Source organism: Trichechus manatus, unplaced genomic scaffold (assembly GCF_000243295.1).
Source record: "Trichechus manatus latirostris isolate Lorelei unplaced genomic scaffold, TriManLat1.0 scaffold00002, whole genome shotgun sequence".
NCBI lineage: Eukaryota > Metazoa > Chordata > Mammalia > Sirenia > Trichechidae > Trichechus > Trichechus manatus.
In genome coordinates, this window is record NW_004443938.1 from 9875292 (window position 1) to 9901502 (window position 26211).

The 26211-nt window shown below is 46.0% G+C and overlaps 1 protein-coding gene across 1 annotated transcript in view; it reads left to right on the forward strand.

The window, feature by feature from the left end:
• The window catches only part of PRKN (parkin RBR E3 ubiquitin protein ligase), a 1016813-nt gene that overhangs the window by 986206 nt on the left and 4396 nt on the right, over window positions 1-26211 (forward strand). The window contains exon 10 of the mRNA XM_023728574.1: window positions 22461-22578. Coding sequence (XP_023584342.1) covers window positions 22461-22578 — 118 coding nt within the window. The remainder of the gene's footprint in view (window positions 1-22460; window positions 22579-26211) is intronic.

The following is a 26211-nucleotide window of genomic DNA, read 5'->3' on the forward strand; positions in this document are numbered from 1 at the left end:
CTCAAATCAGAACATAAAGCAGTATATCTCCATAAGGCATTCCGGGGAGGTGTTTACCCAATATTAGCATAACGAAGCAAACATAAACAGTGAATTCAGGCCTTCTCATTAGCTTTTACAATGTTGGCCAGAAGTACTTTGCGCGATTGAAGACTCAGTTGCACTTGGCATAGCAGATAAAGCAAGTGCTTTTTGTGTTGACTTTGTTTGCTCTCAGAGGTATTCACAGGAAGGCTCAGGGTTCTAAAGAGCTCTGCCTCAGAATCACTGTCACCCCAGAAGAGACTGAGGCTCTGGGAAATGAGGTTCTTCTAGCAATTTCCACCCATGTGCTCTTATGATTGTTTGCCTTGGAAATCCCAATCATGGACAAAGGCTTCCAAGAAGTGACACTCCAACATCTATTTTTTTAAAAAAAAAAAAACAGTAAGTAGGAAGGTGAAGAAGAGTATCGCTTAACCTAAAAGTGTCGAGATGCCTGACCATCCCAATAATTCTTTCATGCTTCATTCATACCACTAGTCTTGGTACGAAAGATTAAGGTAGTTCAAATTAAAAAAAAAAAAAAAGAAAGAAAGAAAGAAAGAAAAGGCATTAGGACCTTAATGTTCAACACAGAAAAATGGGAGAAGGGAAGTTAAAGATGACCTTAAGCTTAGATGATCAAAGCCATCTGTTCATCTGCATATGTCTACAAACAGCATCAATTAGCAGATATTAATTGTATATTTGTATAAGCCAGGCACCCTGCTAGACTCTCTGGAAAAATTCAGATAAGTAAATGTTTCTTCAGCTGCTCAGAGGGGAGAATCACAGGAAAGTAAATAATTACAGTAACATGCTAAGCCAAAGTTTAGCAAATACAGCTTTCTATAAAGCTTCCCTGGAGAAGTCATGGAAGATGATATTGAGTTTATTCTTAAAGATGGTCAGAGTTTGTCAAGGGGACAACAGGATCAGATGATAAGGAACATTTCAGCAGAGGGGACCGTATGGGTAAGGGTATATAGGACAAGAATCTCTTGAACTAGACAGTATTCCATCCATCCCTAAACCCTCAGGCCCAAGACAGTATCTGGTGCACAGATATTCAGTAGATGTTTGATGAGTAATGGTGGCGTCTATAAAGAAAAAGACACTATTTCATTCATTCAACAAGATGTATTAAACACTGTAAGAGGTTAGCATCATTCTAGGCTCTAGGGAGAAACAGCAAGACGTAGTCCCTGCTCATGTGGAGTTTGCCTTGCTTTATTAGATGCCACAAGGGCTGTACAAACAATCAATGTGGTAGGAATTCCAAGGAGGGATAGTACAGTTCAGGCCAGGGTTATCCAAGAAAGAATTCAGAAAGAAGTGGCTCTACAGCTAGGCTTCCCTGAAACCCAGCTCCTCCCTGCCTCTGGCTCATGATCACAGGGCCAGCCTCATATTCTTCTTATTTGAAAACAAAGCAAACCAAACAAACCAAACTAAAAGAGTCTGCTGGTGACCTGTTGCCTGAGAACAGAAGACAACATTTGGTTTTTTCCTAAGTCTCTGATTCAGTCAGGGTCCCATAGGAAAGAGAATCCAACTCTAGTGGGCATGTGAAGAGATTTTAAGGAAAGAGATGACCTACGGAGGTGTGGGTAAGGTTACAAGAACAAAAAATGACGTGTCTAGCAACAGTGGGGAAGCAGAACTACCATGGGCCTGAAGCAACAAGAGGAGGAAAAGGTGTTACATGACCCAGTGCTGGAACTGTGGGGCCAGGACAAGAGGTGTCTCGTGGGGGGTCCAACTATTGCTAGAAATGGGCCCAAAGTAGAAAAAGGAAGGACAGACACCTTGACTGCTTCCTTCTACCCTCTGATCTCTTGGCCAAACTCAACTGAAAGCCAATCACAAGAGACCCTAGGGACATAGCCCATGGGAGTCAGCTTTCCAGGTTCAGAGCAGAGAAGAGAAAAGAAAACAGAACAACCAGCACATTCTCTGTGGGGCGATTCACCCAGTTTCCAAAGTTTTCTTATTTCAACCATAGCTACTCTTGAACATGTTGCTGTTGCTACTGTTGTTAGCGGCCATGAAGTCGGCCTCAACTCATGGTGACCCCATGCACAGCAGAGCCAAATGCTGCCCAGTCCTGTACCATCCCCATGATCCGCTGCAGATCAGACTGTTGGGATCCACAGGATTTTTATTGACTGATTTTTGGAAGTAGATCACCAGGCCTTTCTTTCTGGTCTGTCTTAGTTTGGAAGTGCCCCTGAACCCTGTTCAGCATCATAACAACACACAAGCCTCCACGACAGAGAGGTGGTGGCTGCAAACGAGGTGCATTGGCTGGGAATCGAACTTACATCTCCTGCAAGGAAGGCAAGAATTCTGCCACTGAACCATGACAGTTCTCATACTCTTGAACATAGAAAGGGATACACTAAACAAGGTATTCCATCAAACAAAAGACCTAATTCCATTTGGTAACGGAGGTTATTACTTTAATAGAACCAGCCTATTTTCTGTTCTCCACATTCCTCCCAATGGCTGTGACCTCCAGGTGGATGACCTCTGTAACGTAATTGACCTGAAGTCTTTGAAAGGAGCATACTGTACACATCTGCCAACACAGGGCTCATTGCATCCCCCTTGGAACAGAAGACTTTAGGCACATCCTCATAGTTGGAATCTATGCGACAACAATTAACAGTAGCAACAACATGTCTGAATTTTTCTAATAGTCAAAATGCACTCATTAGCCCCCTTCACATTTTCCGTTCAATTCAATTCACTTGTAAGGTTTCTTCTTTTAGCCACTGTGACCGTTCTCCAGAGTCCTCCCTTTTAAAGCTGAGCGGTTTGTGTTCTTTGATGTTACGTCGTGATCCAGCCAGGCAGGCCCGTCCCTCCCGGGGCCAATCAGCTCTTCCCATCAGTTAGGCCATTTGACTCAAAACTTAAAGTATTTTTGGATTAATTCAATAATTTTTTTAAAAGCAAACTCAAAAATTGGTTTTAAATGAGTTTTAAAATATTGAACAAGCTTTAAGTCGAAACTGCGGGGCGTTTGGGAAATCAGCGGCAGAAGATCTATCCATCAGGGGCTGATCAGAGTCCGAATCCATTTGCTTCTACTTGCTCTTGCCCATTTGTTCTCATACCCATGTTCCGTTTCCTTCCATGTGTTCTCTCTGGAGGCTTTCTAACAAGTAAACACTTGCTCTTGCAAACCACAGAAATTGATTTGTTCTCCCAGTGGTTCTAAGTAGTTGATGTTTCTCCCTCAATTTAATGAGAGGACAAACAGAGACTTCCAGATTTTTAATGGCCCTGTCCAAAGCCACAAAGGAAATCATTTTCAGAGGCTGTACGTGATCGGTCATTTGGGAACAATGACCGCTCTCCTTGATCAATAAAGCTACAGAGTCTGAGAGGAACGTGCCCGTCTCTGCCTGCTAAGCTCCTACTCAACTGTGATGGTTAAGGTTGTGTGTGAACGTGCCTGGACCATGATTCTCAGTGGCTGGGCAGCTATGATCTGGTTTGGCAGTCATATAATGACATAATCACTTCCATGATCAGATCTGATGTGATGTGATCACCTCCATGATGGGATCTGCTGTGAGAGCCAATCAATGGAAAGGGAGTATGCTTGGGAGTGTGGCCTGCATCCAGTATAGATGGACTTTCTGGCAAGGCTCAGGGGCTTTTGCTTGGTCTGGATCCTGCAACTTGTTCCTTTCTTCTGACCTCTAGTTCTTGGGACTTGAGCTAGCAGCTTGCCTGCTGATCTTGGGATTCATCAGCCACCGCAATCTGTATCTTGGTTTGCCAGCCCCTGTAGATACGTGAGTCTGGAGAAACCTCCAGCCTGACCCGTGGATTTGGGACTTTCCAGCCTCTGCAACCACATGAGCCATTCACTTTAGATATGTGTGTGTGTGCATGCATGTGTGCTCGTGTATATAGACACTTCACTGGTTTTACTTCTCTAGAGAATCCAGCCTAAGACAACCATCTTCAAGTCTCAGCTCGTATGTCACTTCTTCTATAAGCCATCTGCCCACCCCACCATGGGAATTAGTCACTGCTTCATCAAAGCCCTCAGAACACTGTACATATTTCTGTTATACATTCGTCACACTGAAATATTGCTTCCCTGTGTCTTTGCTAAAATTCTGAGCTTTCTTGGTGCAGCGTTTGTATCTGTTTCATCTTTCTATCCCCCAGTGCCTAGCACATAGTAGGCACTCAGTAAAGGTTTGTTGAATGATGACTTCGACAGTAAACGACCAGTCTGAGTTTCCTGGAACTGCTCTAACAAAGAACCACACACTGGGTGGCTTAAAGCCACAGAAATCGATTGTCTCCCAGTTCTGGAAGCCAGAAGTCCAAAATCAAGGTGTCAGCAGGGCCACGCTCCCTCTGGAGGCTCGGGGGGAAGATCCTTCCTTGTATCTTCCAGCTTCTGCTGGTTCCTGGCTATCCTCAGTGTCCTTGGCTTGTAGAGGCATCACTCCAGTGTCTGCCTTCGTCTTCACATGGCTGTCTTCTCTCTGTCTCTGTCTCTTCTCCTCTTTTTATAAGGACACCAGTCACATTGGATTAGGACCCACCCTACTGCGGTATGACCTCATGTTAACTGACAACATCTTCAAAGACCCTATTTCTCAACAAGGTCCTGTTCACATGTACCAGAGGTTAGGACTTCAACATATCTTTTGGGGAGACACAGTTCAACCCATAGCACCACTTTTGCCTTCATCTGCCTCCTACATTAAAAGAATAAAACCACCATTTGCCTGGGATAAAAATAATAACGTACACTTGGATAGTAATTGAGAGTTTATAAAATACTTTCAAATATACCATCTTATTTTGCAATGACTTAATTCTAGGCAAGACACAGGAGGGAGAGTGACCAGTGAGGGGTCACAGAGTTGATAATCACCAGATTTTTATGCCCAGGTCTTGAGGAGCTGCACAGTCAGCTCTGCAGACCACATCAGCCCTGGTGAAGCAACAACAGGGCATCTCAACTGTTCTGACTGGCGTCACTTAGCATTTTGAAACAGGGAGCTAAGCAGGTTATTGTCAGCTTGTGAAATCCTGTACCAGGGATGGCCAGCGCAGGGACCAGACCAGGTAAGGAGGTGAGTGAGTCGTCTGGGTTAAACTCATGGACATCCCCATCTTTTGATAAGGAATTTGTTGTTATTGTTACCTGCCATCAAGTCAGTTTCAAAATCATGGCCATCCCGTGCACGATGTTATTGGACCATTGTGATTCATAGGGTTTTCACTGACGGATTTTCGAAAGTCGATCACCAGGCCTTTCTTCCTAGTCCATCTTAGTCTGGAAGCTCCACTGAAGCCTCTTCAGCATCATGTTGTTGTTCTCGTTGTTGTTGTGTGCCATCGGGTCGATTCCAGCTCATAGGACAGAGTAGAATTGCCCCGTAGGGTTTCCGAGGCTGTAATCTTTATGAGAACAGATTGCCGCTGGTGGGTTCGAACCACCACCCTTTTGGTTAGCAGCCAAGCACCGTAATCAGCGTGCCACTAGAGCTCCTTGTTCAGCATCCTAGCAAAACACAAATCTCCACTGACAGACGGGTGGTAGGATGCACTGGCTGGGAATCAAACCCAGCTCTCCCACGTAGAGGACAAGAATTCTACCACTAAGAGATGTATTTCACTTTTCTTCTGCCTTTCTTATTAAAACCAGCCCAACAACAACAGAAAGGTACATCATAACAAGAGCCTACAACACCGTCATGCGCAGCCTGGGATGGGGCCGTGGCACGCTGAGGAGGGCTGCTTGTCACAGAGAGCAGCCGCTACTCCCTGCACACCTCCAGTCAATTTTCACAGGCAGAAATGTGGACTCAGTGTCACCAGATCTTCTGATTTGATTTTTTTTTTTTAGAAGCTTGAAACCCATATGGTTTTGTTAAATACCCTTATGTTTTAAAATTTTTCAAACACATCTACAGGAAGAATTTTGTCTGTGACCTTTGTGGTATACTTTCCATGTTATATGCCTTATTTCAGCTACATCTCTATTTCTTATAATCCACATAAAGAAAGAAAAAGAGGGATATTCAGCAAAGATTTATAAAGCGCCTGCTACGTACCAGGCACAGTACTAGGTCTGTTGGCTACAACATTAAACAAGATAGACCTGACCTCAAGGAGCTTATAATCTACTGAAGTAGAAAAACAATTTAACAAATATTTAAAATAGTGTAGCAGCACCACAGAAGAAAGGCCTGGTGATCTGCTTCCATCAAGATTACAGCCAAGAAAACCCCGTGGAGAAGTTCTACTCTGTAACACATGGGGTCATCAAGAGTCGGATTCGACTCAATGGCAACGGGTTTGGTTTTTGTTTTTTTAAAAGTATAAGATGGGAAATTCAGGATGCTGTGGAGGCATACAGAAGTAACATCTAACCAGTCTTATAAGGGATTCCAGGAAGTGTTTCCTGGAAGAAATGAAGCCCAACTCCTAAAAGATGAGCCATCCAGGCAGGAGGGAACTTACCAGTGTTCTAGGCAAAGGGACAACTTATGCAAAGTTCTTAGAGATGGAAGAGAATGGAGCATGCAGAGAAGTGAAAGAAGTTCAGTGTGATGCTTAATGGTTATGTGTCAACTTGGTTAGGCCATGATTCCCAGTAGAATGCAATTATCCTCCATTCTGTGATCTAATGTAATCATCCTCCATTTTATGTGTTGCAAATCCTAAAACTTCAATGAGGCAGCATAAGTGTGAGGTGTATCTTGAGTCGAACCCTTACTGGAGGATGTGACTTAACTCACAGCCTTACTCAAGTCATGCCTTTACTCAAGTCACACCCTTGCTCAACTATCTGATGTAAGGAGAGTTTCCTTGAGGGTGCAGTCTATACCCAATATGTATGGACACTCTGGCAAAGCGCTCTGTCACTCTGAATCCTGCTTCTGGCTCGTCATCATCTGACTTCAGCTTCTTGGGACTTGAGCCAGCAGCCTACTGTCTGACCTGCTGATTCTGGGATTTGTCAGCTTCTGCATCCCTGTGGGCAACAGCCTGCCGTCTGACCTGCTGATCTTGAGTTCATCAGCCTCTGCAACCACATGAGACAGAAACCTCCAGCCTGATGCTTGACCCATGGATTTGGGACTTGCCAGCCTCCACAACCGCATGAGCCATTTCCTTGAGATAAATCTCTGTATATATGCTTATATGTATATATAAATATATATGTATATATATATAAGTACTCTGGTTTTGCTTCTCTAGAGAACCCAGCCTAAGACATTCAGCATGGTGGCGACATAAAATGATGGTGGCAGTAGCAACAGACAAAGATGGAGAAGTAGTCAATGCCAGCAAACAAAGGATCTTACAAGTCCTGTTAAGGAAGTTGGAATTTAGGGCCATGAGAAAGATTAAAGTATTTTAAGAAGGTTAACATCATCAAATTATGATTTTGAAGGGTAACTAGCTACAGTGTGAAAAACAGTTTGTAGGGAATTGTGATAGTTGTGTTTTCTGGAAGCAAACTCTGAGACTCTTGAGATTTGAGTGCAGGAGGTGACTTGGAGAGCACTTTAGGGAATAGTACTGTGCAGAGTGAAGGCACAGCATTGGGCAGGGGGAGAAGTTCAACTGTGATGCAATTGTAACAGGAGCCTCAGCCAATCCTATAAGGAGCTCTGGTGCTGGGATGGGCCTTCAGAATCCTTCTGCACTGAGGTGGGGTTAGGGGAGTACAGGCTTTTACACTCCCATGCATAGACCAGTCTTTGGGTATAAGCTGCCCTTCCCTCCCCAGGAGGGACCACAACCCTGGGTGAAGCAGCTTTCTTCAGCTGAGTGCAGTTCCTAGGTAGAGGCTTAGCAGGGGGCTGTCTGCAGCCAATGCACCCAGAGCTGGAAAAATGGGTGCCTCCGTCCTGCAGGAGGGATCTGGCCAGTTTCACAGCCTCTACTACAGTCCACCCCTTGCACTCTTAGAGACATTTCTTCATATAATGGGAAAGAGTCTGGAGAACTTACAAGAGAAAGATTGGTGGGATGCACTGAGCTCACACCACTGCAGATGGTCTTCAGGTTGCAGCTGGTGCCCGTTGAATCCCTCTGTACTGCTCATTCTGGAGTCTCCTCGATTAAGCACCTTTAAGTGGTTTACCTGGTGGATTGATGAAGGATTCATCCCTGATGGGTCCAAGCCCCTGATCACCTGCCATTCTAATGCCATGACGGGAGAATTTGGCCATTTGCTATCAAAGTTAGGCTGAGGAGAACCAAGAGATGCCACAGCAAATCACCTGGGTACAACATGTATTCTTCCCTCCATTATATGACTGCAGTCCTGTCTCCTCCTGATGATCAGTCATTCCTGCCATGATGGTAACTCCTTTCCTTGCCTGCTAGTCTCTCTGGAACATAAAGTAACCAGGGGGCAGCTGTAGCTTAAAGTTTAATCAAACTCTTGCTGTGTTCCCTGGTAGAGGCAATCTCCCTGTGGAAACCAGGACTTCTTGATCTGCAAGTCCCAGAGTTGCACAGGTACAGAATACAAATTCCTAAATGGGAGTAATGATAAGTGGGGCCACTTCTACTTCCATGGCTTGATTCCTGAACCATTGTATTCTACCCATTGGAGACACAGCACCATGCTGTTGTATTTGTTAGGTGCCTTCAAGTCAGTTCTGATGCATAGCAACACTATGTACAACAGAACAAAACCCTGCCCGGCCCTGTGCAATCCTCACAATCCTTGTTATGCTTGAGCCCGTCATTGCAGCCATTGTGTCAATCCATCTCATTGAGGGTCTTCCTCTACTTTACCAAGCATGACGTATTTCTCCAGGGACTGAGAAATGATAACATGGCCAAAGTATGTGAGATGTAGTCTCACCATCCTTGTTTCTAAGGAGCTTTCTGGCTGTACTTCTTCCAAGACAGATTTATTCATTCTTCAGGCAGTCCATGGTATATTCAATATTCTTCAAAAACACCATAATTCAAAGGTATCAATTCTTCTTCAGTCTTCCTTATTCATTGTCCATCTTTCACATGCATATGAGGCAATTGAAAACACCATGGCTTGGGTCAGGCGCACCTTAGTACTCAAAGTGACATCTTTGCTTTTTAACACTTCAAAGAGGTCTTTTGCAGCAGATTTGCCCAATGCAATGTGTCTTTTGATTTCTTGACTGCTATTTCCATGGGTGTTGATTGTGGATCCAAGTAAAATGAAATCCTTGATGACTTCAATCCTTTCTCCTTTTATCATGATGTTGCTTATTGGTCCATTTGTGAGGATTTTTGTTTTCTTTATATTGAGGTACAATCCATACTGAAAGTTGTGGCCTTTGATCTTCATCAGTAAGTGCTTCAAATCCCCTTCACTTTCAGCCAGCAAGGTTGTGTCATCTGCATATGCTAGGTTGTTAATGAGTCTTCTCCAATCCTGATGTCACGTTCTTCTTCATATAGTCCAGCTTCTCGGATTATTTGCTCAGCATACAGATTGAATATGTACAGTGAAAAGATACAACCCTGACACACACCTTTCCTGGCTTTAAAACACACAGTATCCCCTTGTTCTGTTTGAATGACTGCCTCTCTGGTCTGTATACAGGTTCAGCATAAACACGATTAAGTCTTCTGGGATTCCCATTCTTCTCAATGTTATCCATAATTTTTTATGATCTGCACAGTCAAATGCCTTTGCATAGTCAATAAAACACAGGTAAACATCTTTCTGGTATTCTCTGCTTTCAGCCAAGATCCATCTGACATCAGCAATGATATCCCTCGTTCCACATCCTCTTCTGAATCCTGCTTGAATTTCTGGCAATTCCCTGTTGATGTACAGCTGCAACTGCTTTTGAATGATTTTCAGCATAATTTTACTTGTGTGTGATATTAATATTGTTCAATAATTTCTGCATTCAGTTGGATCACCTTTCTTTGGAATGGGCACAAATATGGATCTCTTCCATTCGATTGGTGAAGGAGCTGTCCTCCAAATCTTTTGGCATAGACGAGTAAGCACCTCCAGCGCTGCGTCCATTTGTTGAAACATCTCAGTTGGAAGTTTCTCGAGTTTGGCAATGCCTTCAGTGCAGCTTGGACTTCCTCCTTCAATACCTTTGGTTCCTGATCATGTGCTACATCCTGAAACAGTTGAATGTCAACCAATTTGTTTTGGTACACTGACTCTGTGTATTCCTTCCATCTTCTTTTGATGCTTCCTGCATCGTTCAATATTTTCCCCTGTAGAATCCTTCAAACTTGCAATTCAAGGCTTCAATTTTTTCTTCAGTTCTTTCAGCTTGAGAAATGCCAAGTGTGTTCTACCCTTTTGGTTTTCTAACTTTGCACATTTCATTATAATAATTTACTTTGTCTTCTCGAGCTGCTCTTGGAAATTTTGTTCAGCTCTTTTACTTCACGGTTTCTTCCTTTTGCTTTAGCTACTCGATGTTCAATAGCAAGCTTCAGAGTCTCTTCCAACATCCATTTTGGTCTTTTCTTTCTTTCCTGTCTTTTTAATGACCTCTTGTTTTCTTCATGTACGATGTCCTTGATGTCATTCCACAACTTGTCTGGTCTTTTGTGTTCAACGCGTCAAGTCTACTCTTGAGATAGTCTCTAAATTCAAGTGGGTATACTCAAGGTCCTATTTTGGCTCTCATGGACTTGCTGTAATTTTCTTCAGATTCAACTTTAATTCGCATATGAGCAATTGATGGTCTGTTCCACCATCAGCCCCTGGCTTTTTGCTGACTCATGATACTGAGCTTCTCCATCGTCTCCATCCACAGATGTAGGCGATTTGATCCCTGCATATTCCATCTGGTGTGGTCCATTTCTGTAGTCACTATTTATGTTGTTGAAAAAAGGTATTTGCAATGAAGAAGTCGTTAGTCTTGCAAAATTCTATCATGCTGTCTTTGGTGTCGTTTCTATCACCAAGGCCGTGTTTTCCAACTACTGATCCTTCTTTGTTTCCAGCTTTTGAATTCCAATCACCAGTAATTATCAATGCATCTAGATTGCGTCTTTGATCAATGTCAGAATATAGAAGTTGATAAAAATCTTCAGTTTCTTCATCTTTGGTCTCAGTGGTTGGTGTGTAAATTTGAATAATAGTAGTATTAATTGGTCTTCCTTGTAGGCATATGAATATTACACTATCACTGACAGTGTTGTACTTCAGATTAGATCTTGAATTTTTTTTTTTGTTTTTGACAGTGAATGTGATGCCATTCCTTTTCTGTTTGTCATTCCCAGCATAGTAGACCATACGATTGTCTGATTCAAAATGGCCAATACCAGTCCATTTCAGCTCACTAACACCTAGGCTATCGATCTTTATGCATTCCATTTCATTTTTTGACGATTTCCAATTTTCCTAGATTCATACTTCGTAACATTCCACATTCCAATTATTAATGGATGTTTACAGCTGTTTCTTCTTATTTTGAGTTATGTTACATCAACTGTTAATTTGGCCTGTGCACCACGTGTTAGAGGATAGTGTCTCCTCTTAACAGTGTATCTCCAGTTGTATCTTGAAAGGCTGTTCCATCACTCCTAACAGGTTAGCAACTTCTGGGTGGTATGATACGTGATGTTGTTGTTAGTTGCCATCAGCTCAGCTCCAACTCTTGGTGACCTTATGTATAACAAAATGGAATGTTGCCAGTCCTGTGCCATCTTCATGATCATTGGTATGTTTGAGTCCATTGTTGCAGTTATTGTGTCAATTCATCTCATTGAGGGTTTGCCTCGTTTTCGAGGATATCCAATGGTTATTCGCCCACTGCTACATGCCCTTTGCTGTAAAATGGGTTTCTTAGTCCAGTGCAGTGTTATGCAGGATCCTGCAAGCCTTCAGATGGTGGTGCTGGCTGAGGTTCTGTTGTCAAGAAAGGCAAACCATACCCAGAATATGAATAAATTCCTGTCTAGATGAAATTTCTTCCTCTTCCAGAGTGCCGGTGTAATCAACTTGACCTCAGCTGATTTGTTGATGTCCTAGAGGAATATGCTGTACTGGGGACTCGGTGTTGGTCTTTGCTGCTGGCAGGTTGGCCATTTGGAAGTGGAAGTAGCTAAGTCAGCCTTGGCAAGTGACAGCCTAAGCTGTTGGTCCATGTAGAGCGTCCATCTTGCCACCATGACTACTCCACTCAGGAGTCCACTGAAGCAGCACTGCTGTGGCCAGTGATAGAGGCTGGCCAGTGTTGACTGGCTGGCTCATTCTGTCCACTTAGTCGTTTAATGCTTCATCTGTGGTGGTTGCTCTCTGATGGGCGTTAACAGGCTCTACAAAGACCTTCACATTTCATGTCCACTCCCATAGTCCTGTCCACATGCCTCTGCAGATCTCCTTGTCCTGCTTATCCTCAGTCTTCCAAATTTTCTCCTTCCATACCCTTAACTAACCTTCCAAGCCATTTACCCCTGCCTATGAGTCCATGTGTATTCTTAACTCAGGACAATTTCTTCCCCACGAAGTGGATGGTCAGTGGCATTGCCCAAAGCTCTGCCCATTGAGAGGATTTCTCCTCACTATGCCCTTTCAAGGATACCCCTGAAGAGGGTTATAGTACAGCAACTGTCCATTTTTCCCTTGCACTCACATGCTGAGCAAACCCAATTGTGAGCCAAGTTTGGATCTTTCACCAGGTCATAAAGGACTTCCCCCACCACCACCACCACCTTCATGGGACCATAGGTGTGAGCCAAGGGAAAGGCGCTAATTCCACCATAGTGGTGACAGGGGTCTTATGCGCTGTGGCCTGCTGTGCCTGATCCTGGACACACTACCTCTATTTTAGAATGATTGCTGCTCAGGTGCTCCCTCCCTCCACCGGGAGCTCTTTTTCAAATGGTGCATTGTGCTCAGCTGCAAACCCTAGGTATATGCATTGTGGTCCTCTTCCTGGCTTGTGTAAGCTCCATGTGACATTTCCCACGACAGAAACTTCTAATACCATAGGGGCTGCCTGTTGCTATGGCCCAGGAGGCAGGGCTGCTTGCTCCGCAGTCTGGTGGAAGCCCTCTGGAGATTCTCTGCTGTGCTTGGCCCCATCAAAGCTTCCAGGGCTCCATCTCCCACCAGTGATAGGCTCCTCTTTGGCAGCTTGTTGGCAGGTATCTGACTCCAACTCCCATTTTATTTTATTTTATTGTTGTACTTTAAGTGAAAGCTTACAATTCAAGTTAGTCTCTCATACAAAAATTTATACATACATTGTCATGTGACCCTAGTAGCTCTCCCTATACTGTGACCGCACACTCTTCCTTTCCACCCCTGATTTCTCGTGTCCATTCAACCAGCTCCTGACCCTCTCTGCCTTCTCATCTCACCTCCGGACAGGAGCTGCCCATTTAGTTTCATGTATCTCCTTGAGCTAAGAAGCACACTCTTCACGAGTATCATTTTATGTCCCATAGTCCAGTCTAATCTTTGACTGAAGAGTTGGCCTCAGGAATGGTTTTAGTTCTGGGTTAACAGAGAGTCTGAGGGCCATGCTTTCTGGGCTTCCTCTAGTCTCAGTCAGACCATTAAGTCTGGTCTTTTTACTAGAATTTGAGTTCTGCACCCCACTTTTCTCCTGCTCCATCAAGGACCCTCTGTTGTGCTCCCTGTCAGGGCGGTCATTGGTGGTAGCCAGCTACCATCTACTTCTCCTGGTCTCAGTCTGATGCAGTCTCTGGTTTACATGGCCCTTTCTGTCTCTTGGGCTAACATTTTCCTTGTAACTTTGGTGTTCTTCATTCTCCTTTACTCCAGGTGGGTCCAACCCCCATTTTAAAGTTTGCACCCTAAGTCCACTCCTGGACACAGCTGTCAAAGGCCAGGTTTCCAGAGAAAGAGTCTGAGATTTGCATACCGATTGGAAAGGTATAGTCTTGAGGAGTGCTCTCAGGAACAACACCTTAAGGAAGAGAAAGAAGCAGGACTGGGCAGAGGGTGAAGTTGAACTGTGAGGCTTTGGAACTGAGATGGCCCTGGAGAGTGGTCTGTCTCTGAGGCAAAGGGGCTGGAGGCTGGGCCATTAGCATGCCTCTCTCATCGGTGATTGGATGTCCCCTACCCCATGAGGGGGTATAATTGAGTGAGGCAGCTCTCTTTGAGGGTAATGCATGGAGAAGATCCCAGCTGAGATTCATCAACAGCCAATATTCTCAGCAGCTGGGCAAACGGACTTGTGAGGCTGTGCATGGGGTGGGGCTGGCCGCAAGGTGGCGCTGGATTCAGGTGGGCACCGGAGCATCCCTGCAGCGCATCCCCTGCAGGGACCACATGAAAGACAGCAGGACCTGATGCCTGTGTCAGTGGATACATGGAAGTGGATTGGTTTAGGTAAGATCAATAGAACTTGGCAATTACCTGGAAGACAGGGTTCAGAGATGTGGCAAGTGGATGTTGGTGCTCGAGCTTCTAACGTGGGTGGAAGGTGGTGCCATTCCCTGGAGGAGGAAATGCAGGAACAGAAGCGGGTTCTTCAGGGAGAAATGACAAGCTCACTGCGGATGTCCCAGCAGAGGGATTCAGTGGGCAATGGATGGGCATGTGGACCAGGAGCTCAGGAGAGATCTAGGCTGGGGTCACAGACGAACATGTAAGATTAAAAATCCCCAAGCCCAGCCCATGCAGATTGCTAATTGGAAGCTGTGAGGAGTGACTCCCCGAGTGGAGGAGGAGGGAGAGCAAGTGGCCCGGGAGAGTCTCTGGGATGTGTTGGGCCCCAGTGTCTTCCTGCCTAGTTGTGTCTGCATTTACGGCCGCCGTTAGACCCAGTGCAGCCCCAGAATTGGGAGGGGTGAAACTGATTATTCCCAGAGAGCTAGATCCCTGGTTATCTGAGGGTGTATTTGCTGAATCACTTGTTGGTTTAAGTAAAACAGCTTCAATCCTGACTGAGTGGACTGTGCAGATAGGACAGAACGACAGTGCTCCATCTCTGGGTAAGGCAAGGATGTCTGCCCAGCTCGTCATTCACCCCAAAGGGGCCGTGTTAATGCCGACACAGCACCAGACCCTCGATGGGACCTTTCCCCAGGACTTAGCATGTGTGAAAAGGTTTGCTCAGGGGGTAGCAGATGGGACCAAGGCTGGGAGTTAAAGGCACGGTTTTGATTTCCTCCACTTCCAGGCAAACCAGAAAACCCATTGCCGTTGAGTTGATTCCAGCTCATAGCATCTTTCCCTCAGAGCAGCTGGTATGCTTGAACTGCCGACCTTTCGGTTAACAGCTGAGTGCTTAACCACTGCACCACCAGGGCTCGTTATTCTAAGCCATAAGCCAAAAAGCAAACCTGTTGCCGTCAAGTAGATTCCAACTCATAGACATACAATATATCAAATTAAAATCTAACACACACATTCACACACTCACATATGCACATACACACTTGTACATTCACACTCTCTCCTGCTCTAATTGTTATACACACACATGCATACACCACCCACACATATACACACCGCACATATACATTCATACACACAGAGACTCTCGCACACAATCTTTCACTCTCATACACACACATACACCACAGACACACACGCTGTCTTTCTCTCACACACACACCACACATACACATTCTCTCTCTCTGTCATACACACACACACCACAAACACACACACTCTCTCTAACTCTCACCACACACATACTCTCTTTCTCTCACTGTCACGCACACACACAAACCCGTACCACATACACCCATCACACACATACACTCTCCCTCACACACATGCTCTCTCTCACACACACACTGTCACACACACGTTCACATACACCACACGTACTCTCTCTCTCTCACACACACACACACACACACACACACACACACACACACACACACACACACACACACACACACACACACACACACACACACACACGACGCTATCTTATCTCCACCCAAGGAACACGTGCCCAGGGAATTCTGCCTATTTTTACTTCCAGCCGAAGAGGGAAAGCAGCTGCATAGCACCCCTGAACCACTAGATGGCGCCAAATCCTTAAAGGAAATAGTACATTTTGCAAGAGGCTGCGAGACCCCCAAAATGACCGCCAAAAAACCAAAAACCCATTGCTGTCAAGTCGATTCTAACTCATAGTGACCACAGGCAAAGGGAAAAGGAGTGAGAGCCACTTGCAAAGCCTCCGATTCTGTAGCCCGGACACCCTAGCTGTGCCCACACAGCAGCCCAGCCGACAATCGACACAGGAGACTCAAAGGACCGTTTCCACGTGAGCAGCATTTCTGAGTGAAGTGCAGATAAAATTAAGTCCATTCCTGGCCACAAGAGGCCCTTCATTCATTGGCAGGTTGACAAGGAGGGGGAATAAAACAGAATATTGTTACTCCACAGGACAGCGTGTTACCATTCCTGGGGAAAATGGTCCACACGCTCTATTTGATTTCCTCACATCAAATGAAAACCAGAACCAAACAAACCCATTGTAGTTGAGTCGATTCCAACTCATAGCATCCCATGGGTTTCAGAGTAGAACTGAGCTCTGTAGGGTTTTCAATGGCTGTGACTTTTCAGAAGCAGATCTCCAGTCCTTTCTTCTGCAGCACCACTGGGTGGGTTCGAACCACCAACATTTTGGTTAGTATCTGTCTTAGTCATCTAGTGCTGCTATAACAGAAATACCACAAATGGATGTTTTCAACAAACAGATGTTTATTCTCTCACAGTCTAGTAGGCTACAAGTCCAAATTCAGAGCATCAGCTCCAGGGAAAGGCTTTCTCTCTCTGTTGGCTCTGGAGGAAGGTCCTTGTCATCAATCTTCCCCAGTCAAAGAACTTCTCAGCACAGGGACCCCGCATGATGCGCTAGTCTCCTGGCTTTTGTTCTTAACGAGATGAGGTCCCCCATCCCTCTGCTGCTTCTCTCCTCGATCTCAAAAGGGATTGACTCAAAATACGACCTCATCTTGTAGATTGAGTCCTGCCTCATTAACATAACTTCCTCATTAACATCATAAAACCAAACCTGTTGACCCTATAGGACAGAGTAGAACTGCCCCATGGGGTTTCCAAGGAGTAGCTGGTGGATTTGAACTGCCCACCTTTTGGTTAACAGCTGAGCTCTTAACCACTGCACCACCAGGGCCCCTATTAACATCATAGAGTTAGGATTTACAACACATAGGAAAATCACATCGGGTGACAAAATGGTGGACAAACACACAATACTGGTCTTCATGGACTAGCCAAGTTGACACACATTTTTGGGGTGGGACACAATTCAAACGATAACAGTATCTGAGCACTTAATTGTTTGCTCTCCCCAGGGCCTATGTCAAATGAAGCACTTGCCAGCTGCGAGCACACACATACATACGGTGTAGTGCGTATAAACTGATTGTGGCTGTTCTCCAGGCTGACACTGAATTTCTTTCAGCAAGAGCTGCTCGCACATCTGTAATCTGCCCAGGCTTATTAGCGAGGGATCCAAGGCTGGGCAGAATGGTTTGAAGTCAAACAGATCTGGTCTCGAAAAGAGTTTCACCTGTGACTGGCTGCGGGCATCACTGAGTGAGAGATGTAACCTGTCAGATCCCCACTTCCCTCATCCACAAAATGACTACTTTATAGTCATTTACGCTGTGACATCGTAAAGACGTAATGAAATCATATATACCTCGTGCCTAGCTCAGAGCCTGACAGATCATGGTGGGAGCTTGTCATGGGGTGAATTGCATACCCCAAAAAGATATGTCCAAGTCCTATCCCCTGTGTCTGCAAATGTGACCTTGTTTGGAAATAGGGTCTTTGCAGATGCAGTCAAATTAATATGAGGTCACCCTTAGTTAGGGCGAGTCCTTAATATAGTGATTGGTGTCCTTGTAAGGAGAGCGAGATTGGAAGATGCAGGGAAGAAGGGCATGTGGAAACGGAGGCAGAATGGGAGTGAGGCAGCTACGACCCGAGGATCCAAGCGTCGCCGGCCTTCACCAGACGCCGGGAGAGAGGCATGGAACAGCTCCTCCCTCAGAGCGCCCAGAAGGAATCAGCATGGCTGCCACCCTGAATTGGGATGTCTGGCCTCCAAACTCGGAGAAAATAGATGTCTGTTGTTTGCAGCCACCCCGTTTGTGGTACTTTGTTACTGTAGCTCTTAGCCGATTCTCATGAAACCAAACCTGTTGTCAAGCTGATTCCAACTCATGGCGACCCCATGCATTTCAGAGTAGACCTGTGCTCCGTAGGGTTTTTTTTTTAATGGCTGTAATCTCATAGAAGCAGTTCACCAGGCCTTTCTTTCGTCTTGGGTGACATTGGAACCACCAATCTGCTGGGTGGATTGGAACCACCAACCTTTGGGTTTGTAGCCAAATACAAACCGTTTGTGCCACCCTGGGACCAAAACAGGTTGCCATCGAGTCAGTTAGCTCATGACGACCCCACGTGTGTCATAGGAGAGCTGTGTTCCGTAGGGTTTTCAATGGCTGATTCTTTTGGAAGTTGGTCGCCAGGGCTTTCTTCCAAGGAGCCTCTGGGTGGACTCAAACCTGTGAGGCACCGAGTGCCTTAACCATTTGCACCACCATACAGACTCCCCTAAATCTTCACTTAAAAAGCATCACCATATGAACAAAAAGGATCATCCCTTCTTGAGCCACAGACTGACTATCACGATGATGTGTGACTTCGCTGAGACAATTGTGAAGAAACGTGTGTGCATGGCTCTCTGATAGGAAATTGCATTTCAGCCGTCACAGATGCAAGAAGGGAGACGTGTCCTCATTCCCAGCCCGGCCCCACTGCAGGCACATTGTTCCTTCTTATGGTGGGGCCCGGGGGGAGTAGGTGGGCATAGTGTCCTATGCCATTAACAAATTCACACTGCTCTATAGGAGCCCCAGGTGGTCACCTGGTGGGCCGTAATGCTGAATCATGACACAGCCTTCCCCTCAACTGAACATACATTTCTCCAACTTGCCATGTAGTGGATAGAAGGTTCCCAAACTTCCCTGTACATCATGACCACCTGGGTGTTTTTACAGATTTGAATTTCTGGACGCCACCCCAGACCTACTGACTCCAGTTCTTCAGGGTGTGAGCACAGAAACTGGTATGCTTTAAACATCCTTCAGTGATCCTGAAGCAGTGGGCACCTGACCACGGCTTGAGATCATTTTGGAAGGATTTGAACGTCAGCATCAAGGATGCCTGGGGAGGGTGCAGGGTACTGTTCTCGTCTCAGTAGGCGGGGCTTGACGACAGCCCTCTTCCCCTGGGAGGTAACTGACACGACCACCTGGCAGAGCACCTGACAGCTGGTGTTCGGGCCTGTGCTGGGCTGGCTGCCATGCCCGCTAGCCATCAGCAGCAGTGGGGTCTCCAGCTCTCCTCCTGTCTCACGGGTCCCACTGGATGGAGCTCAGAGACACAGAATGGCGCCCCCTGGGGGTCTTTGTGCTGACTCAGCCAAGCAGCAAGGTGGTGGACAGCGCTAGGTGACTGGAACGGTCAGAGAAGGTAAGGACACAGGAAAAGGCAAGGACTTTGGCAGTTAGGGCCTCCCGCGTCCTTTCTTAGGATGGTTTCAGCATGTCAGGCGAAGTCAGAGCCAGCCTGACGCCAGCGACGGCAGATAGCATGTGAGCGGGCCATGGAGTCGTGAAGGCGCCAAGCTGGTTTTGAAGGAGGTAGCAGGAGGCCGTGGGACCCGCCTGGACACGGCTCGGTGAAGGTGCCTTCTCTCTCTGCCTCTTCACCACACGTCGTCTTAAAACTGCTGTCTCCCGGGCCCTGCTGACCGCCATGACTTTGCTTGGCCTCAGTCCCTTAGTCCTCTTGGTAGCCTGCAACGTGGTGATGGAAGAAGGAAATCATGGTCGAAACAGCATGGGGCATGAGGTCAGACCATGCTGGGTACAGACTGAGTCTGCAGCTCTGCGGCCGCGTGACCTGGGCAAGTTAGGCAGCCCCACGAAGCTGCAGCTTCTGCAGGGTCAGTTGCTAATAGAACCTACCTTGCAAAGATGTTCCAATTGCTAAATCCAATAATCTTTGTGAAGCGTCTGATGCAGACAACACCCTTTGTAAATGTAGTGTTGTTATTATTGTCGTTGTGTGCCATTGAGTTGATTCTAATTCATAGCAACCCTGCAGGACAGAGTAGAAGTGCCCCATAGGGTTTCCTTGGCTGTAATCTTTACGGGAGCAGATGGCCAGGTCTTTCTCCCACAGAGCAGCTGGTGGGTTTGAACCATCGACCTTTCTGTTAGCAGCCAAGCACTTCATCATGGTGCCACCAAGGCTCCTTCAACTAGATGGTTGTCGTTGCGTGCCAAAGAGTTGATCCCAATTCATAGCAACCCTGCAGGACAGAGTAGAAGTGCCCCATAGGGTTTCCTAGGCTGTAATCTTTACGGGAGCAGATCTCCAGGTCTTTCTCTGCAGAGCAGCTGGGTGGGCTCAAACTGCCGTTCTTTCAGTTAGCAACTGAGCGCTTAACCATTGCACCACTAGGGCTCCTAGTAAATATGATAGAAACATCATTACTGTGTCTTCTGAGAACTCCTTCCTTCCTTGGCACGGTGATCCTGGAGCAGCCTCGTCCCTGCCCCCCTTCCTCTTTGCTCGTTTCTGACAACTTTGCAGGCAGGTGTAGCAGCGTCATCCTCAGACACAGTTCGTTGTTGGCCATGTCAGAGCTGTGTTCATTGATTAATGAGAAAACCGGCAGGAGGTCAAGAGAGGCAGTTTTGAGGAAGAGCATGCCATACAGTTCACTGAGAAAGGAATGCTGAAATGTGATTTCTAAGTTTCTACAGAACGGTTAATGCCCTGTGGGGCAATAAAACCCTAACCTTTAGGCATATCCTCCCTACCAGGAAAAATAAAATCACACCTTATCAGTTTTCTGCACTTTAACCCCTAACTCTTCAGGGCTGTAAAACCCTCCGGCCCTAAGCAGTTGTAGGTAGTTAGTTGAGCAAAATTACCCACCCCTAGAAGCCCAGCCTCATCCCTACCCCCACCCCACCCCACAAGAGAGAGCTGGGTGACTGTGGGGCGGGCTTGTAAGAAAATCCTGTAGGATAATACTGAAAAAGGAGATGAATGCAGTCTCTGTTTAGCCTTATCTCTAGGGTTTGGGGTCATTTCTCTTTTCTCTGACATTGTCGTGAGGATCTGCCCTTAGCCCTCTTGCCCTTTCACATCTGCTTCTGCAGGCTCTTCTGCAGCTTCAACATGGACTCTGGAGAGGACTCTGAGATCACACTCAACACCCACGCTTCCTCCCCATGGCCGTTTCTGACGTCTGCCTCCTGGACATGTCTGTCGGGCTGTCCAGCCAGTGACCACAGCCCATTTAGACACACTCGACCTGTCCCCACACCTATCTTCTGGCAGACCAAGTGTCCTCACTCTGATGCAGGACCTGAATACCCCGGTCTTAGGTCGTTCATGCCGCCATCACGCTGGCCCATGCTTCAGGCCTAAAGGCCTCCTTTCCTGTCTTCAAACCCCTGCTCAGAAAGTGCCGGGAGTGGTTTAGCACTGGCTCCCGGATGAGCACGTTGAGACAGAAAGAGCAAGGCTTCAAAACCAAAGAGACTTAAACATCTGGGTTACCAGCTATGTGATCTTGGGAGGTTATGTAACCTCTCCAGGCCTCATTTCACCTTCTGCAAAATAAGGAGAGCATATTATATGTGGTGTTATTACAAGGATTAAAGGAGATAGATACACAACATTTGGCACACAGCATTGTTGGTTGCCGCCAAATCAGCTCCAATTCATCGTGACCTTATGTACAACAGAACAAAATGTTGGCCAATCCTGTGCTATCTTTATGATCATCGGTATGTTTGAGTCCATTGTTGAAGTCACTGGGAATTTTGAATGCCTTCCAACCTAGGGGACTCATCTTCCAGCACTATATCAGGCAACAATCTGTTGTAAGTCATAGGGTTTTCACTGGCTGATTCTGAGAAATAAATCACCAGACCTTTCTTCTTAGTGAACAAGCCAAAGTCTTGCCATCCTCGCTTCTAAGGAACATTCTGGTTGCATTTCTCCTAAGAATGTTTGTTCTTCTGGAAGTCCGTGGTGTATTTAGTATTTCTCGCCAACACCCCGGTTTGAATGCATCAAACCTGGTAAATGTTATTTATTGCAATTATTCAAAACAACAGAATAAAGGACCTCGCACTATACAACTGAGTGATCTCTTGTTAAGCTGTAAGTGTATGTCATTTGCCAGGAAAACTGTGTTGTGTGTACATTCAATAGCTATCCACCACTGGTCAAATGCACTTACACTGGAGCTGCTTCCCTGAAGGCACTTCCATCTTTAAGAATTTACTGTGTACAGTCTTGCAAAGAGAGGTGTGATGTGAAAAAAAAAAAGAATGTCATGGCCTAAACTTACATCCTCAGATAAAGATCGGAATCTAAACTCCTTGTGTCTTTATTTACCCAGGGCTACAGAGTTGATGAAAAGGCAGCTGAGCAAGCTCGATGGGAAGAGGCCTCCAAAGAAACAATCAAGAAAACCACCAAACCTTGTCCTCGTTGCCATGTCCCAGTTGAAAAAAACGGTGAGTCTGGGCAGGCCAAAAAAATGAGGATTTAGTGAGTTTTCCTTGGAGAGTATTCGCTGCATGGTTATAAGAGGCAGGGACTCTGGGTAGGATTTTATAACTAAGTAGTTGAGCAGATGGATTAAAGCCATCCAGAAAGAGCTTGAATCTCAGTTCTACCACATCACGCTTCCCAGCCTCCTAAGCGTCAGCTCCTCATAGGTGGTTGCGAGGGTCATACAGCAGGATGAGTTTCGATGGACTGCCGAGCCCAGTACTTGGTTTGTGGCGATCCCATGTACAACAGAACAAAACGTTGCCCTTTCCTGCACCAACTTCACGGTCGTTGATGTGCTTGAGTCCATTGTTGTGGCCACTGTGCATGCTGAGTGCCTTCCAACCAAGGGGGCTCATCTTCCGGCACCGTACTGAACAGTATGCTGTTGTCATGCACAGGGTTTTTCTTGCCTAATTTTCAGAAGTAGATCTCCAGGTTTTCCTTCCTAGTCTGACTTAGTCTGGAATCTCCTGGTCACCTTGGGTGACCCTGCTGGGATATGAAATACTGGTGGCATAGCTTCCAGTATCATAGCAACACTCAAGCCTCCACAGTAGGACAGACTGACAGACAAGTGGTAGCATATAGAAAGCCCGTATTATTATCTGTTACTAATATTAGATACTTTGTGTCTGATACGTTGTCTACTGCTCTAAACACAAAAAAAAGTCAGGGAAAATTCCCAGTCCAATATTTCCCAAAATATCCTCAATGGTCCACTAGTCCCAAGAGATACTCTATGGGGAAAAGAGGCGGTCACCATGATGAATTAATTTGGAAAGTGATTCCTGCTATATCCTTCCTCTTGGGTAATAATAATATCACCAAAATCAACTTTTACTGAGCACTTACTATATGCCAGACATTGTTCTATGTGTTCTACAATATCAAATCATTTAATCCTCCCAGCAACCACCCAAGGGAGCTCCTATTAGGATCCCCATTCACAATGTACGTTAGCATATTAAAGCAACTCAGCATTCCTTCTGTAAGACACCTGTTTAATTTTGTTTAACCAACTGGTTTCTGAATTTATTTGGCCATGAAATTCTTTTTTCATATCACACCTATTAATATGGCTTTGAATACTGGAACACGGTTTCCTGTGGTTTCTCTATTCCAGCTGAGGTAGACTCAGTGCCTTCCATTATTCTAAGGTTGCTATGAGTCGGAATCGACTCAGCAGCAATGGGTTTGGTTTTGAGTTTTGAATTATTATGATGGAGTCTCAGGGTGATGCAAACAATTAATGCACTTGGCTGCTAACTTAAAGGTTGGCGGTTCAGGTCCACCCAGAGATTCCTCAGAAGAAAGGCTCAGCAATCTACTTTCAAAAAAATAAATCATTGAAAACCCTATGGAGCACATTTCTGCTCTGCACACGTGGGATTGCCATGAGTTAGAATCAACTCAATGGCAACTGGTTTATTCCGTATTATGATACTTGACTCTTTCATTAAAATGTGCTCCACATGAATGTATTTCGAAAAGGAGTTGTTCTTTTGCCTTCTACCAAACGCTCTTTAAATTTGTAGAATTTGAAATGACTATTTGGAGACAGCTCCGAAATAAACGAAATGAACTACCGCCATCGTCCACCAGGAGCCGTGGATGTGTCTTTCTTTGCTCGGGTTCACAGTTCCTAGAAACACCAGCTTCCACCCTCACAGGCCTCCCAAACTGTGCTGTAAACCCCCGGCAATGCCTGGCTCTCCCCTCCAACGCCTGCAGTCATATCCTCTCAGCCTCATCCTGCGTGGCCACGGTGGCCATTCGGAGATTGCAGGAGCTCTTGGACTGAAGGACTCCATCCCCATCTCCTGCTGTAATAGGTACATTGTGTATAGGGCTGCCATGAGTCAGGGGCCAACTGGACAGCAGCTAACAACAACATTTTCTAGAAAGATCTTTTTCCCTGGAATTTATTGTTTTGTTTTCACTTTGGGGAGGTTGCAAGGAATTTGGGCACTTATGTTTTCCCTATTTAGCATATCTCCTGATCCATCCCAGGGGGCTTTCTGACCAGGCTGCAATGGGTTTCTGGGACTGAAGTAGAACTTGGGTTCTGGACTGCCTGAGTTCAAGTCCTTGCTCCACCATTATCATCCCTTTGTCATGTTGCATAACCCCTTAAACCTGTTAGTTAATCTCTAAGCCTCTGTTCCTTCCTCTGTAAAATGGGGGCAATCCATGTACCCTTTGTGGAGAGTCACTGTGCAGATTAAATGAAATCACATTTGTAAAGCACCTGCTACACAGATTAAGCCCTCAATAAATGTTCCCCGCTCTTATTCCTTTCTTGTCACACAAAAGTATCTACTGAGAGTCCCATGATTGTGTGAAGAAGACAACTCGTGCTCGTCTGGTTGGGAAGAGAATGAGTACAGAAACTATTGTTTAAAAAACTCCATTGCCGTCAAGTCAATTCCAACTCCTAGCGACCCTGCAGGACAGAGTAGACTGCCCCATAGTGTTTCCAAGGCTGTAACCTTTTACAGAAGCAAACTGCCACATCTTTCTCCTACAGAGCAGCTGGTGGGTTCGAACTGCCAACCTTCTGGTTGGCAGCCAAGCGCTTAACTACTGCGCCACCAGGGGTCCTCAGAAAATATTTAGGATCGAGATATTCGATGTGGTTCAAAATAAGTGGCTCAGCCAGGCTAAGGCAGAGACTTTGCTTCCTCCCCCGCCCTTGAGGCCACCCTCTGTGGTCATGTTGTCTGCCCGCCATTGTTTCATAGCTGTAGCAGCTCCACAACATTATTTAAAGTTATATTGCTGTTGTCTCTGGTTGCTGTCGAGTCCATTTCAACTCATAGAGACCCCATGTGACAGAGTAGAACTGCCCCGTAGGGTTTTCTTGGCTGCAGTCTTTATGGAAGCAGATCGCCTGGTCTTTTTCCCCTGGAGCGGCTGGGTGGGTTTGAACTGCTGACCTTTAGGTTAGCAGATGAGTGCTTAACTGTTTGCACCACCAGAGCTCCTTATTTGAAATTATACTCTAGTTCATACTTGACCCGCCATGCTCAATGACTCTGACACCTCGCAGCAGCCAATGGGGTCCTGCTGCCATCCGTCCAGTCTAAAGCCACCACCACCCAGCACCCACAGAGACCTTTCTAAACTTGAGACCCTCCTACATGTGTGAGGTAGTCAGGAGCACCGTCAAAGAAGCACTTGCTGCAGCTCTCCGGTGTTCTTCTTGTGGAGCTCTGACTTCATACGCCTGATAGGAGGCTGGTCAGAGCTGACTCGCTGCATGAAGTGAGAGCCTGCAGGTCCATGCTCGGCACTCAACGTCTCCCCCCTCAGGGCTGTCCTTTGGAAGAGTCTCCATTAACACAAACAAAAGGTGCGGATACTCCCAGGAACCACTGAGCCCAGCCAAGTCCCTAGCTCGGGGTCAATGGCCTCCCAGGGTAAAAAAGAAGAAAAACAAAAAAACGACTATTTACCCAATGAGTCGTTCTTATTCCTTTGCATACTGGGGCGCTCCTGGAAAATGCAGTGGGTTGGCAGGGTCTCTGTCTGCACCTATTAACATAATCAGAGGAAAGAGCTTTCCAACCTTGACGGCCACTCACTGGCTGGCC